This window comes from Lipomyces oligophaga (genome assembly GCF_038497815.1).
Source record: "Lipomyces oligophaga strain CBS 7107 unplaced genomic scaffold V1516scaffold_1, whole genome shotgun sequence".
Classification (NCBI taxonomy): Eukaryota; Fungi; Ascomycota; class Lipomycetes; order Lipomycetales; family Lipomycetaceae; genus Lipomyces; species [Lipomyces] oligophaga.
In genome coordinates, this window is record NW_027117785.1 from 61,117 (window position 1) to 75,296 (window position 14,180).

At 43.1% G+C, this 14,180-nt stretch overlaps 4 protein-coding genes across 4 annotated transcripts; 3 read left to right on the forward strand and 1 right to left on the reverse strand.

Annotated features, from left to right (window-relative positions):
* Positions 1-2,512: 2,512 nt before the first annotated feature.
* V1516DRAFT_667144 (tryptophan synthase beta subunit-like PLP-dependent enzyme) lies at positions 2,513-4,194 on the forward strand. The gene has a single exon (XM_066920792.1). It carries the CDS (start codon positions 2,584-2,586, stop codon positions 4,135-4,137), a length of 1,554 nt encoding a protein of 517 aa, XP_066779448.1. The 5' UTR covers positions 2,513-2,583; the 3' UTR covers positions 4,138-4,194.
* Positions 4,195-4,884: 690 nt separating this feature from the next.
* On the forward strand, positions 4,885-6,600 carry V1516DRAFT_617676 (major facilitator superfamily-domain-containing protein; the record flags this gene model as incomplete). Its single annotated transcript, XM_066919375.1, has 2 exons — positions 4,885-5,241; positions 5,299-6,600. The coding sequence occupies 2 exons, from the start codon at positions 4,885-4,887 to the stop codon at positions 6,598-6,600; spliced, it is 1,659 nt and encodes a 552-aa protein (XP_066779449.1).
* A 467-nt stretch (positions 6,601-7,067) lies between these two features.
* On the forward strand, positions 7,068-10,765 carry V1516DRAFT_630733 (uncharacterized protein). Its single transcript, XM_066919939.1, has 2 exons — positions 7,068-8,942; positions 8,999-10,765. Exons 1-2 carry the CDS (start codon positions 7,203-7,205, stop codon positions 10,706-10,708), a joined length of 3,450 nt encoding a protein of 1,149 aa, XP_066779450.1. The 5' UTR covers positions 7,068-7,202; the 3' UTR covers positions 10,709-10,765.
* On the reverse strand, positions 10,719-13,839 carry V1516DRAFT_667148 (SNF2 family N-terminal domain-containing protein). The gene has a single exon (XM_066920793.1). It carries the CDS (start codon positions 13,697-13,699, stop codon positions 10,790-10,792), a length of 2,910 nt encoding a protein of 969 aa, XP_066779451.1. The 5' UTR covers positions 13,700-13,839; the 3' UTR covers positions 10,719-10,789.
* Positions 13,840-14,180: the final 341 nt, after the last annotated feature.

Below are 14,180 nucleotides of genomic sequence, written 5' to 3' on the forward strand. Positions count from 1 at the left end.
CATAGCAAACTCACACTCCTTTCCCTCCCTGTGCACCCTCAGCTCCTTCTTCCGCCGCTTGGGATTACATAATCGCCGCTATCCAAATATGAACGCACGTTCACCCGATCCACAAAGATATATCCCTAACCCACAACTGTGGCGAAAAAATTGGCCGATAGCGTTGTTTTTGATTTTCCGTTTAGAGTTGACGATTGTTTGGCTGATACAAAGGAAGGCACGAGATCTTTTTCTGCTTTGTTTTGGTTTGGATGGATTGGGTCGTGTAGAATACGCTGTTGTCGGCGGTTCTGCGAGCTGCGCTGTACGTTGCTGTATTGCGGACGGCAGGATTGAGGGCATCTTAACCCAATCCTATGCGGACTAGGAATACACGTAATGCCTGCCACCATTGCACCCCATGCCAGTTGACCAGTTGACCACTTGAACAGTTGACCAAGACTACCAAACAAGCACCGCACAGCAAGACACTTCCCCGTTAGGATGGCCCGCACCTTAATCTCACAGGTAGACGAAACGTAGACGTAGACGACGCATTGGAGAATGCTCCAGCGCACATGACCTCATACTTGCTCTGCCCCTACTCTCACCAGCTCGCTTGGTTCTATAAATACGCCTATACCGCCCACTTGCCTTTTCGTGCTCTTCATTTCTTCCCTTTCTTTTGCTCATCTTAGACTCGATCTGCACGCCTGCTAGTTATCATCCAGCATTTCTGCTATCGTCAAAGCTACTGTACTTCAGTTCTACTTCTACTACTCGAATTAACTACACCCAACCGAAACAAAAAAATGGCTGCTGTTGAAACTGCTCCTGGTACGTTTGATCTCTTCTCTTTGGTACTCTTCATGGCCGTGTACTAACATTTTATGTAGCTCTCGTCGAAGAACCCGTTGTCGTCGAGCCAGTCGTCGCTGAGGAGACTACTGCCGCTGCTGAGGAGGTCGCGCCTGCTGCTCCGGCTCCCGTCGAAGCTACTGCTACCACCGATCGGGCACACAAGCGTCGCTCGTTCATTCCCTCCGGCTTGAATGAGAAGATCAAGAAGCTTCTCCACAAGGCTGTCCCCAAGTCTACGTCTCACCATGCCACCGAGACCCCGGCTGTCGCCACGGAGTCTGTCGAACCTGCTGTTGAATCTGCTGCTGAACCTGCTGCTGCCGAGGCCGTCGAGGAGGTCCCTGAGACCACTGAGACTGTTGCCACTGAAGTTGCCGAGCCTGTCGAGGCTGCTACTGAGTCTAAGTAGAATGGCTCTCAGCTTCGAGATGATCTCAGTTCTGCACTGCACACTCTTATTTAATATTCATTCTTGGTTCGGCATGTGTGTTTCCCTCTCGTTATCCGTTTAATTTCCTGTTTCAAACGCTTTAATTTCCATGACCTTTTCTTTTGTTTTGTGGTCATTTTAACATTCTTGTGACAACTCGAATGTCGGGCTTCATTCCTAATATTAGTCTCTTTTTCTTCTCTTGGTGATGCAAGCACTAGTCGTCTGTTTGCATAAAGTCTTGTTATCTGTGCCATGTGAACTTTCCGCGTGACGTAGGACTAGCATTTTTCAAATCTCTCGATGTTTGTGTTTTTTTGTTCCTATTGGTGGTTGCGCTTGGTCAGTGGGCTCGTATGGCTATAAAGCAAAGTAATTTAATTTTTAATCGCGCTCTTGTATAACTAGTAATACACAATTAGATTTATTGTACTATGATCATTATTCTATTAGGAGATAAATTTTTACAAGTTCTGCTAAACATCAATACGTGCATGCCAATCTATAACGGTGTGTCACCTATTAGGCTTTGTTGTTAGCTTTGAAATAATAAATAACAATAGCAAAATCTCTCAGTTTCATTAAATCAGTATAATTTTTTAAGATCACGGAGAATCACACAGTGTGAATTGTATGTAATCATCGAGATCTAGCTATTGGCATGATTAAACGTACCATATTGTTCAGCATATATCCGACTTACAAGAAAGAGAGGCTCTGTAAATTACGCTGTTAACATGTGTTTTAAACAATTGACCGTATCAATGAAAGAAGGATCCGACGCTTTCATAAAAATTTTTGTACACCGAAAGTAGTTTCAACACGAGTATTAAGTCCGCTCGTCGTATAGACTATCTTTCTTCATCTCCATTCCTTATAACAGTTTGGTGTTTGTATGTACGAACCTATATAGAATTAGTCTTGTTATCTCTGAGATTGCGCAGGACTGAATTAAAAACTGTTGCTCATACAAGGCTGAAACTTAGAATAGCTGTTTGTCGTCATCAAGTTCGGAAATGGAAAGATGATTGGACGCTGTTATAATCCTTGCAACTTCTGTTTGATTTTCTTACCTTTACTTTAATATTATATCAGAATATTTGCCATCACTATATTGTATTTTCTGATAGTGTACTACGGTTCAAGTGAAAAAAATTTCATAGAATCACTCCTTCACATCACATGACTCATTAAACACGTGCCAGTCGAGGTATTCATTAATAGCCAAAAAAAATTGAATCCTGAAAAAAAAATGTTCTAAAAATTAGGTACAAATTAGATCGAATATACGTTAATATTACTTACTTCTCAGAATGACGTCGCAAGAATACCTCTCGACACGGAGTTCCGGGACACCGTATGTTTCGTTTGAATCGGCTGTATTACAGGGATTAGCGCCTGGGGGCGGTTTATTTATTCCAGCCCAAATTGCCTCTGCCCCCGAAGGGTTCTTGAATGCGTGGTCTAAATTGACTTTTCAGGAACTTGCGTTTAACGTGTTGTCGTTGTATATATCGCGGGATGAGATTCCGGCGGAAGATTTGAAGGACTTAGTTAATAGAAGCTACTCAACATTTCGGGAAGATGAGATCACCCCGCTGATTGAACTCGACGAGACGAAGAAATTATATTTACTCGAACTTTTCCACGGCCCAACGTACGCATTTAAGGATGTTGCGCTCCAATTTGTTGGTAACCTGTTTGAATATTTCCTTTCGCGCAAAAACCAGGGCAAGACTGCAGACGATCCCACTCGCGAGCGGTTGACAGTTGTGGGTGCCACTTCTGGGGATACAGGCTCAGCAGCGATCTACGGGCTGCGAAATAAGCAGGACGTATCGATTTTCATTTTACATCCGAAAGGAAAAGTATCGCCAGTTCAGGAAATGCAGATGACCACGGTCACAGACGCAAATGTTCACAATTTGGCTGTCAAGGGCACTTTTGATGACTGCCAGGATATCGTTAAGGAGTTGTTTGGCGACCATAAATTCAACGCAAAATATCACCTTGGTGCGGTCAATTCTATTAACTGGGCCCGTATTCTTGCGCAGATTACTTATTATTTCTATTCATACTTTTCTCTTGTCCGGAAAAGCCATGACCCGAAGCCGCTAGTAAAATATGTTGTTCCGACGGGCAACTTCGGCGACATTCTCGCTGGCTTCTACGCCAAACGAATGGGGTTGCCGATCGCAGAGCTCGTTGTTGCCACGAATTCGAATGATATTCTCGATCGGTTTTGGAAGACCGGCGTCTACGAGCGGGCAAAACAGACAGATGGTGCAGATGCTGCAGTGTGTGAAACGTTGTCGCCCGCAATGGATATTCTGATTAGCTCAAATTTTGAACGCTTGTTGTGGTATCTTGCTCGTGAACAACTCGCGTCCAATAATGACGAGGCTGGCAAAATTTTGCAAGGATGGATGGTCGAGCTCAAATCGACTGGTCGTGTACAAGTTGCAGGTAAAGTTCTTGAAGCTGGTAGAAAAGAGTTTTCGTCCGAAAGTGTGTCTGATGCACAAACAACTGAAACCATTCGCGAAGTGTACGCGTTTTCTGGAGGATACATTGTTGATCCTCATACCGCTGTGGGAGTTACGGCTTCCCTCAGAAATATTAGCCGTGACGACGGGAAAACTTATTTTGTTTCTCTTTCGACAGCACATCCGGCCAAATTTGGCGATGCCGTCGACTCGGCTCTCCAGGGAATTGACAGCTCGTATTCGTTTGATGAGAAAGTGCTTCCGGAAGCGTTCAAAAAGCTTGCAGGCATGCCTAAGAACGTCACGGATGTTGCAATGGCGGATAAAGAGTTGGTTAAACAGGTTATTGAGGAGGCTCTGGAGAAGGAAGGGCTTTATTAGTTACTGTATTTATATAATATGTGCAATAATATATACACTTTTGAATGGACAATTCCATATAAGATTGATCACTGTATCTTAATTGCATTCTCCTCGTGTGCTAGCTATCACTTTCACGGATTCTAAAAGTTCAAAGTCTAAAATGGCAATCTAAACGATAGAGACTTTCTAATGAACTGGACGCCGCACCAAAGTTTTTGGGGAGGTTTCTTATCGGGGAAGTTTAACTATCTCTGTTGGAGATATAATTCGAAATAGGCCATTTCCGGGCCCAAATTTGGCTGAAAAATAAAAATAAAAATTTCAGCAAGATTATACACCTTAGACCTTCAAAAATATGCTTAATTTCAAGTATTAATTTGACCCTTTTTCGCAGGACGAGTAGAACGAACCCCAAAATACGTTGGAAACTTTGCTGATTATCACGGCGAGCGCGGACCTGCTACGCCATCTTATCCCACAGCACGTTCGCTTTCCTTTACAATTTTTAATTTTTCTTTGACAAATTGGTTGGAAATTGGAGTGGTAGGTTTGGAATCCAATAGATTAGACGAGATTAGACGAGATTAGACGACACTTAGTTAGACTGTTTTTGGACTATATTGACTGGTCAGACTTTGGTTCCAAGTCTAGCTGTGTTATCTTGGCTCGCTTGTTCTTCTCATTTTGACTCATCTGTGACTATTATTCTCCCTTTTGCTCTCCAATCGCCCATTTGCTATCATATCTTTTAGTTGTTTGAATATAATGTCGTCTGAAATTTCTGAGCTCATTATCGAGGAGCCAAATGAAAACGATCGTCTTCTCGACATCGAAAATCTCGAAGAGACTGACGACGCTGCTGCCGACGAGGCTGAAGAAGAAGCCCTTACAACTGGCCGGCTATTAACAATTTTCTTCTCTCTTCAAGTCGGCGTTTTTCTTGCGGCTATCGACTCTACCATCGTGGCAACATTACTGTCTACCATCGCTTCTGAGTTCAACGAATTCCGTTCTGTGTCTTGGATTGTTACTGGCTATCTTATATCTCAGGCTACTTTCCAACCGTTATATGGAAAGCTTTCCGACATTTTCGGCCGCAAGCCTATTCTCATTTTCTGCAATGTATGCTAACTATTGTTTTTTTTGGGTTTTTTTTTTTCATTTGTCTCATCTCTCTAGGTCTCGTTCGGTATTGGATCTGTTCTGTGTGGTGTTGCTCCCAATCTCTGGTTTCTCGTCGCTGCTCGTGTCATCGCTGGAACTGGAGGCGGCGGCCTTTTCACAATGAACGCCATTGTACTCTCTGATATTGTTCCCCTTCGTCAGCGTGGTATGTTCCAGGGAGTTGGAAATATTGTCTACGGTTCTGGAGCTGCAATCGGTGGTGTCGTTGGTGGCCTTATGCAGGAAGCATTTGGTTGGCGTTGGACCTTTGTTCTTCAGGGACCGATTATTCTAATGTCAATTACTGCTATTGTGGTTAATTTGGAACTTCCCAAGGTTGCTTTCGATCGCCGCTTGCTTGCTCGTATTGATTTCGCTGGCTCCATCTCTCTGATTGCTGGCCTCTGCTTTTTCCTCTTTGGCGTTTCTGCTGGAGGCACTTATTTTGCTTGGAAAAGTCCTATTATTCTAGGATCTTTGATTTTGTCTGTCCTCATTCTCTGCCTATTTGCCTACATCGAAGTCGCCGTTGCTAAGGAACCTGTTATAGACATTTCCGTCATCCGTAATCGTACTGTCGCTGGCTCGGCTCTTACGGGTTGGTTCATGTCCATGGGCTACTTTACCAATATTTTCTATGTTACTCTCTACATGCTTACGGTTCGCGGCGTTAACGCTACTTCATCTGGCACCACACTGATTCCGCAATTTATCGGTACTGCTTCAGGCTCCTTTGCTGCTGGTGTTTATATGACTCGCACCGGACGTTACTTTCCTATCTCGATCCTGGCTGCTACGTGCCTGTTCTTTGGTATGTGTTTCTTATCGAGCATTGGTACTGAAACTCCTCGTCTTATTGTCTCGTTCCTTCTTTTCATTCCTGGATTTGGCGCTGGTCTTTACTACACAATTACTCTGGTTGGTCTCATCGCCGCGATTCCTCATGAAGTTCAGGCTGTCTGCACTGCTGTAGTTTACGGGTTCCGTACTATCGGCGCCACAGTTGGTGTTGCCACAGCTGCTGCGATTTACCAGAACGTTTTAGCTGCTCGTCTGGAGCAAAGGATCACAGGACCTGGCTCGCAAGATATCATCGATCGTGTTCAGGATGATATTGATCAGATACGTCTCATTCCAGAGGCATATCAGCCTATAGTGATCAGCTGCTTCTTGGACGCTTTCCATATCGTCATGTATTGCTCCACGTTTCTTTCATTGTGTGCTGGCATTTCAAGTATGTTCATGAAGGAGCATGTTCTACACAAGAGTGTACAGAATAACAAAAATGTCACTAAAAATAAAGGTCGCGGTTTATGATTGCGCTGGGTGCGATTCTGACCTGGCATTTTTTGTTATTTTCCTTCACTCTGCATCAACTATGTTAGATTTATTTTGGAGGAAGAGAGGGTGAGTGGTTTATTTTTACGTATACTGAGTCTTCCGCGTACATAAATGTTCATCCCCAATAACTCACTATTATTTTTGTTTTGATTCGTATCTATGACTGCTTTTGTTTTGGCACATTTATTCTGATGTTCGTGGTTTGACACTGTTTTTGGTTTTCCGTTTCTTAGAAATGGAAAAGATATCATGCTCTAGATTTTGCGTATTGGAATTCCCTATGATATCCAAGCGATTTTTCAGAATAATGTAAAGTTTGAATATAGTACTTTTTAATGATATTCTCATTTATGAACAAATGATACCTGAATAGATTTTTACCGAAGATTAAAAGGATTGAGTCAGGTGACAACGTGAGCTGTTCTGCTCTGAACGCGTATCGCGTTCCGTCAGATTATTCAGTGAAGTCTGCATTCTAAATGACGCTGGATCAGGCTGATCTTAATAATGACATAGCAAATTTTTCGATCTATATAAAAAGCATTACAATTATCAAGCAAAACGGGAATCAATAATTAATGAGTGGAGTCGAGAACCCGAGAATAGAGAATAGAGGAGGCACAATATCAGAAGAGGAGTTTGAAGGGCTGTCGAGTTCTGATTTAGATGAAGAATTAGTCCAAGCTGCAGTTTCAAGACCACTGAATTCGAGCGGTTCCAGTGTTACGCAGAGTATACTTGATTTAGGAGCTCGTTCTGGGATCGGCCTTAGAAACAAGACCAACAGCATTGGAACGGAAGACAGTGGACACTTGGACAACACTGGGTCACGACAGAGAGATCGCCAACAAGGGTCAGGAACAGATATGAAACAGGTGAATTTATTTGGATGTACGGTTCAGGCTGGAAAGCGAATTGCAGGAATATCCACACGGGCACCGTTTATTCAGCGACAAGCACGACCATTTAATCCAGTTTATCTTTCACCACCTTCACGCCGTCTTCATACATTTGATGACTCCCAGCTCAAGTCATGGCAATATCCTACTAATGTACCGATTCGAGAATATCAGAGAGCTATATCTGAACGAGCGATTCTCTGCAATTTAATGGTTTCTCTTCCGACTGGTCTGGGCAAGACGCTGATTGCAGCTGTAGTTATGCTGAATTTCTATCGGTGGACGATGAATTCTAAAGTTGTCTTTATGGCGCCGACGAGACCATTAGTTGCTCAGCAAGCCGAGGCCTGCTACCGTCTCGTCGGAATACCAAGAGACGATACAGCAGTGTTGGTGGGATCGACAACGCCGCCAGCTGCTCGAGTGCATTTTTGGAAAGAGAAGCGCGTGTTTTTTGTTACTCCACAGACGTTTGAAAAAGATTTAAAAGCTGGAGTGGTTGATCCTAAAAGTATTGTCTGTTTGGTGGTTGATGAGGCTCATCGTGCGACTGGAGATTATTCCTATGTTGCAGTTGTTCAGTTCATAGCTCGGTTCAATCAACAATTCAGGGTGTTGGCAATGTCTGCTACTCCCGGTTCCTCAGTCGAAGCTGTTCAAGAAGTAGTCACTAATTTGGGCATATCTCATGCAGAAATTCGGACTGAAAAGTCTCAAGATGTCGCCGAATATATTCGTGGCACGGAAGTAGAGCATGTCTCTGCAGCCCTTTCACCTGCCTGTCAAGATATTTTAGATGCGTTTGGCAGAGTTTTATATCCACTGATTACAGAGCTGGTTAATGGGGGAGTTTATTTCCAGCGTGATCCTACCAGATTATCACTATACGGTTTATTAATGGCGCGGAATGAAGCGCGGAATCAAATGATGACACAACGAATGGCCAAACCTCGGTATTTCAAATATGATGCCATTTTCTCGGCACTGATTTCAATCGCTCATGGCGTTCCATTGATTCGGTTTCACGGGATAAAACCTTTTTGGCAATTTGTGCAACAGTGGAAGGAGGAGCAATTCAATTCCAAAAAGAAGCCAGGAAAGTGGGCATCCGAAATAGTTGGTGCAGAATGGGCGAATATGGAATCTGTTGTGAAAAATTATTTAGAAGTAGAAACTATTGGTCATGAAAAGCTTGAGAAACTGGTCGGCATTTTGACTGATTTCTTTTTAGACGAAGAGGTGATAGAAAAGCAGTCAAAAGTGATTATTTTTTGTGAGTATCGCAGTTCCGCTATGGAAGTGCAGCGGACGTTGGAAAAGTGGGTTCCGTCCGCATTATCGCATCCTTTTTTCGGACAGGCATCAAAGAAGGAAGCTGGCGAGACGGTTTCTGGAATGACGCAGAAAGTCCAACAACAGGTAACATACTCGTAAATATTTATTTCAAATTTGAACAAATATGCTAACTCGAAAAGACTTTGGACGAATTTAAGCAAGGCAAATATAATACTCTCATAGCAACCAGCGTTGGCGAAGAAGGTTTAGATATCGGTCAAGTCGATATGATTATTTGCTTTGACGCGTCAGCGTCTCCCGTTCGAGTCTTACAGCGAATGGGTCGTACAGGACGATTTCGCAAAGGCCGGATTGTCGCGCTGTTGACCGAATCTGAGAGATCAAAGTGGGATGAAGCGTTACTGAAGTATGAAGCAATCCAAGAAAGTATGACGAATTTAGATGGGCTGGATTTTGTGCCTGGTCCTCGGATTCTGCCTGAAGATATAACTCCTGTGATTGAGGAGAAAGAATTCTATATACCTCCTGAAAACAACGAGGCAGCAGAGGCTTCTACACTTAGGAAAACGCGCACAAAGAAGAAGGAGAATCGGCCACCGAAGAAGTTTTTTATGCCAGATGATGTCAATACTTCGTTCACCAGTGCGTCAACATTATTATCAGACTCAATTGTGCAGCCGAAAGCAATTAGGAACAGAAAGGCAATTCAAGCAAAGCACTCACTGTCCAGTTTTGATGAGTCGTCAGAGTCGGAGGGATCTCTAGCGGATTTTATTGCGCATGAAGAGTCGCAAGAGTTGGATGATGACATTCCTACAAGTCAACTTGATGGCGGGTTTGAAACCTCCGTATTATCTGATTTTTTGAATCTGGGTAGAAACACACAATACGTCGCAAGTAATAGCAATATGTCCGCTGATGGAAATGAAGTCGACAAACAGATAAGATATCGAGGACAGGATGATTCTGAAATTGAAACCTCTGGTGAAACCCTTCGAGCGGCTAAAACTACAAGTAAAAGCAAGCGCGGTCAATCAAGGAAGTCAGACTTTGAAAATTCCAAGCGGAAGGAGACTTTGTTATTAGAAGATTTGCCTTCCGGAGATCGTACAGAACCACCCAAAATCACAAATGCAATCAGATCAGCATCGACTGTACAAAGCGAATCGCTAAGGAAGCCACGTCGGAACTCGAAAGTGGAAAAGAACTCGAATCTTGATGAAAATCATAGGACGGAGGCCGAGTTGTTTCATAATCTAACTACAAATGCTGTTTCCACAACCCCAGCTATACCATCAACAGGATTAGAAGCCAAACTAGAAGTCAAGGAAAATATCGATTCAGTCAATATGCCTAAGAAGAGGGGCCGACCGCGAAAGTCGATATCAGAACCCAAGATTGTCAAACGCAGATACAGCACAAGCATTGGAGCAACTACCAACGCGAACGCAAAAGAACATCTGCTTGACTCGGACTTCCAGAATGGTTTAGCAAATGATACTCAGCTTGCAGAATATCGTAAACAACCAAAGATCGAGCATGGCCGCGAATATGATCCAATTGCATCCCTTCGCAGATCGTATTTGCATGTTGTTCAAGACAGGGGAGAAAATACGCTTGTACCCAGCTCTGCGCTCGTCAGTAATCTGAAAGGATTTGTGGGACGCATTGTTTCTGGTGTATCTGGACCTTCTGGTTCTATTAATTCTGATCTCTCGGTAAGTAACAATTCAGCCAAAACATCCTTTGACCATACAGAAGAACCTTCTAAGGACTATTTTGTCAAGAAAGAAGAGAACAAACCCACAGTCAAAGAGGAGCCTAGTCAGATTAGAATTGCTCGACCGACCAAATTTAGTGCCGAAGTTTCGCGTTATTTCGCGTCTTAAATTCGTTCTATTTTCTTGTATATAAATTTATTTCTAATAAACTCTAACAAAAGTCAAACAAATAATATTATAAAAACGCATCTATCGACGTCGATGACTTTTCTTTGCCTTCTTAGAGACTACCACATCAGTATCATCTTCATCATCGTCACGTTCACGATCTTTAGTCCGTCGCGAAGACCCTTCATATTCCCGCACCACACAAGAAATCAGGGTAGAGCATCGTCTAGATAGCTCCAAAGGTGTTCTCGAAAGTAGAAACCAGTCGAACCTAAAAATCGGGGAGTTCCGAATAGCGTCTCGGATGAGATCATAGAGATTTTCCCGATCAAGACCAAGCTTACTTAATTGGACAAGCAAAAATCGGTCTTCCTCCTCCGAGTATACTTTCTTCGAATTATTCACGGGATATTGAATTTGTAATTGCTGCAAAGGTGCACGATATTTAGATATCTTCATGTGTAACAACTTCTGCTGATGATTAAGCTTTCGCGCTCGTTCCTCACCAGCCTCTATCTGTGCAATATATTTATCGTATCCTTCAATCTCTTTATATCTATCCCAGAAAACTTGAGAATATTCCGTGACCTCTTCTAATGTTTTGCCTTCCATTTCGGATGCAATCGATTCATTATTTTGCCGGCCATACTTAGCGTTAAGCTGAATGAAATGTGTGAAATCTCGGCGAGACCAATTGTTGAATCCTCCGTTAGCCAATTGCCGTTTCTCTTCTTCCTCAGCTTCAGTCAGCGCTGAAGCGTTATCAATTTCATCTTGCTCTAACCGCTGCTCGGCCTCTCGTTCATCCAAATCTTCTTCCTCGCCATCGGGTAGGGGAACCTTGTATCCTTGCTGCTTTCGGAAAAATGCGGTTTCCTTCTCGTGGAGTTCGATAAGTCGATGAGGATAAAATTGGTGATCTTGTGTATGAACTTGCTTTGGAGCTCGAGGAGCTTTCGGAGCTCCAGGCGTACGACCACCAGTTTGCAAAACACCTTTATAGTATTTATCAACCGAATATGTTTGCTCCTTACGTTCACGTTTGGCAGGGTTAATCCAGTTAAATTGAACTCCTTGCTTACGTTTCGCAAAATCCTCACCATTCCATTCATAAGCCGAGTCGGAAGTGAATTTTTGTAGATCATCTAAGCCAAGCTTGGAATATCGATCGTTGAGGGCTTTGGTACGGGCTTCTGACTTTTGAAGAATATCGTCGATATCATCCATGGACTGCAAAGTTGAACTGCCGTTCGATATAACTGCCTGTGCTCCATGCTGAATCATAGACAACAGTTCATCTTTTGATGCTGCTCCTTTAGCCTGACTTTGTGCTCGTCCCTGCTGAATGACCAACTGATCTAGCCGCAGCTTTTGGGCAGCACGCTCCAGAACTTTTTCTTCGATAGCGTTCTCAGTCACAAATCGAAACACGAACACTTGCTTGGTCTGACCGATACGATGAGCACGATCCATGGCTTGCAAATCGGCTTGAGGATTCCAATCTGAATCATAAATAACAACAATATCTGCAGTTGTCAAGTTAATTCCCAAACCTCCTGCACGGGTAGTAAGCAAGAAAATGAACTTTTCGGAATCCGGCTTGTTGTACTCATCGATCGCAGCAATACGGTCTTCATGAGCAGTGGAACCATCTATTCGACAATATTCATATTCCCTAAACAAGCAATAATCTTCCAAGATGTCAAGCATACGACTCATCTGTGAAAAGATCAGCACTCGCGATCCTTGTGCCTTCATACGCTTGAGAAGCTTATCAAGCATCAGCATCTTGCCAGCATTTTCAACAATATGTTCATCAGTCGTATATGGAGGGCCAGGCTCTGCACCCTCAAACAAATAAGGATGATTACAACATTTACGCAATTGCATGACGATATTGAGCAATCTTGTTTTAGATTCACGTTTGCCACCAGCGCCATTCACAGCATCAATATCCTTTTCAAGGATCTTTTGGTACCATCGAATTTGCATATCAGACATGCCAACATAAACATTAAGCTCTTTCTTGGGCAAAAGAGATTTCTCCACATCAGATTTTACTCGTCGCAGTAAAAACGGTCGCAAAACTTTGTGAAGCTGCTGGACAACAGTGTCTTGATCAGAGTTTTGACTTTCAAACCATTCGTCAAAAACATTTGAATCTGAAAATACATCGGGTAGTAAAAAGTTGAGCAGAGCCCATAACTCGTGCAGATTATTTTGCAAAGGAGTACCAGTAATAAGTAAACGGTTACGGGAGTTAAAAACACGAATGATTTGGGAAAGCATCGAACTTTCATTCTTGATACGATGTGCTTCGTCCACAATGATATATTCCCAAGCAATCTTATTCAAATGAGACTTCTCCCGAAGAATCATTTCATAAGACGTGATGCAGCAATCGAAATCACTAGTCAACAGTCGTTCGTTGATGAGCTCATTTCGCACTTCTTTTGAACCTTGAAGAACAAATACATTGACTTCCGGAGTCCATTTGGCAAACTCGCGCGACCAATTATCAAGAGTAGATTTCGGAACGGCTATTAAATGAGGGCCCTTCACATCTTTAACATAACGAAGGTAACCTAAGAAGGAGATTGTTTGCAGGGTTTTTCCCAAGCCCATTTCATCTGCGAGAATACCTGAGATTCCGTTCTCGTGAAGAGAAATAAGCCAGTTGAGACCTTGGATCTGATAATCACGCATAGTCCCAGAAATAAAAGACGGCGATTCAGTAAAAACAGTAGCTTCACTGCCATCCTCCTCTTCTTCAAGCAGTAATTCCTCATCCTCTTCCTGCTCGGTCTTGTTGTGTCTGTGGTCGTTGTTTGAACCAGATTTTCTCGGACGACCACGCTTGGGTTTGACGTCTGCTTCCTCAAGAATTTCTTTAATTTCTGCATCCTGCTCGGCACGAATATCGATGAAATGTCGGAACAGATCTAGACGAAAGTTAGAAATTCTGAAGGCGATTGAGAAAGCCATTCGCATACCTGTTAAGCCAATCAAATATTTAAACCGCCGAGCTGAGTCAAGAATCTAGAAAGTAAACTATCGTTAGATATTCAGTCATAATACCATTCGCCGAATCGCCCACCTTTTGCCGATCCAGACGCTTCTTATTGGATAAGAGCACTGCTTTGTGCTTCTTTTTAACCTCATCGTCATCACTATCCGATCCCTAGAGCAACTGTCAGTCACAGTGAGCACAAAAAATCAGCAAGGACCTTACAGCTTGTTCATTGGTTTCGTCATCATCATCATCTTCCTCTTCCTCTTCAGAAACTTGTTCAATTGCAGGAGTCTGCGAGGTGGCTAGCACCTGCGACGCGTCTTCCTCGTCTTTCACTGTGGACGGCATAGCGGAGAAAATGCTCACAATATCGAAGATACTCAGCAATATATGAAAGGCAAACTATCGAAATGAATTGTACGCGAATTGAAACAGGTAAGAACACAACACGCAAAATCT

Bases quoted from the DNA above. Each gene is read 5' to 3' on its own strand.
- V1516DRAFT_667144 (XM_066920792.1), top strand. From the start codon at position 2,584: ATGACGTCGCAAGAATACCTCTCGACACGGAGTTCCGGGACACCGTAT.
- V1516DRAFT_630733 (XM_066919939.1), top strand. From the start codon at position 7,203: ATGAGTGGAGTCGAGAACCCGAGAATAGAGAATAGAGGAGGCACAATA. The intron at 8,943-8,998 runs GTAACATACTCG...TAACTCGAAAAG, and splicing joins CGCAGAAAGTCCAACAACAG to ACTTTGGACGAATTTAAGCA.
- V1516DRAFT_667148 (XM_066920793.1), bottom strand. From the start codon at position 13,699: ATGCGAATGGCTTTCTCAATCGCCTTCAGAATTTCTAACTTTCGTCTA.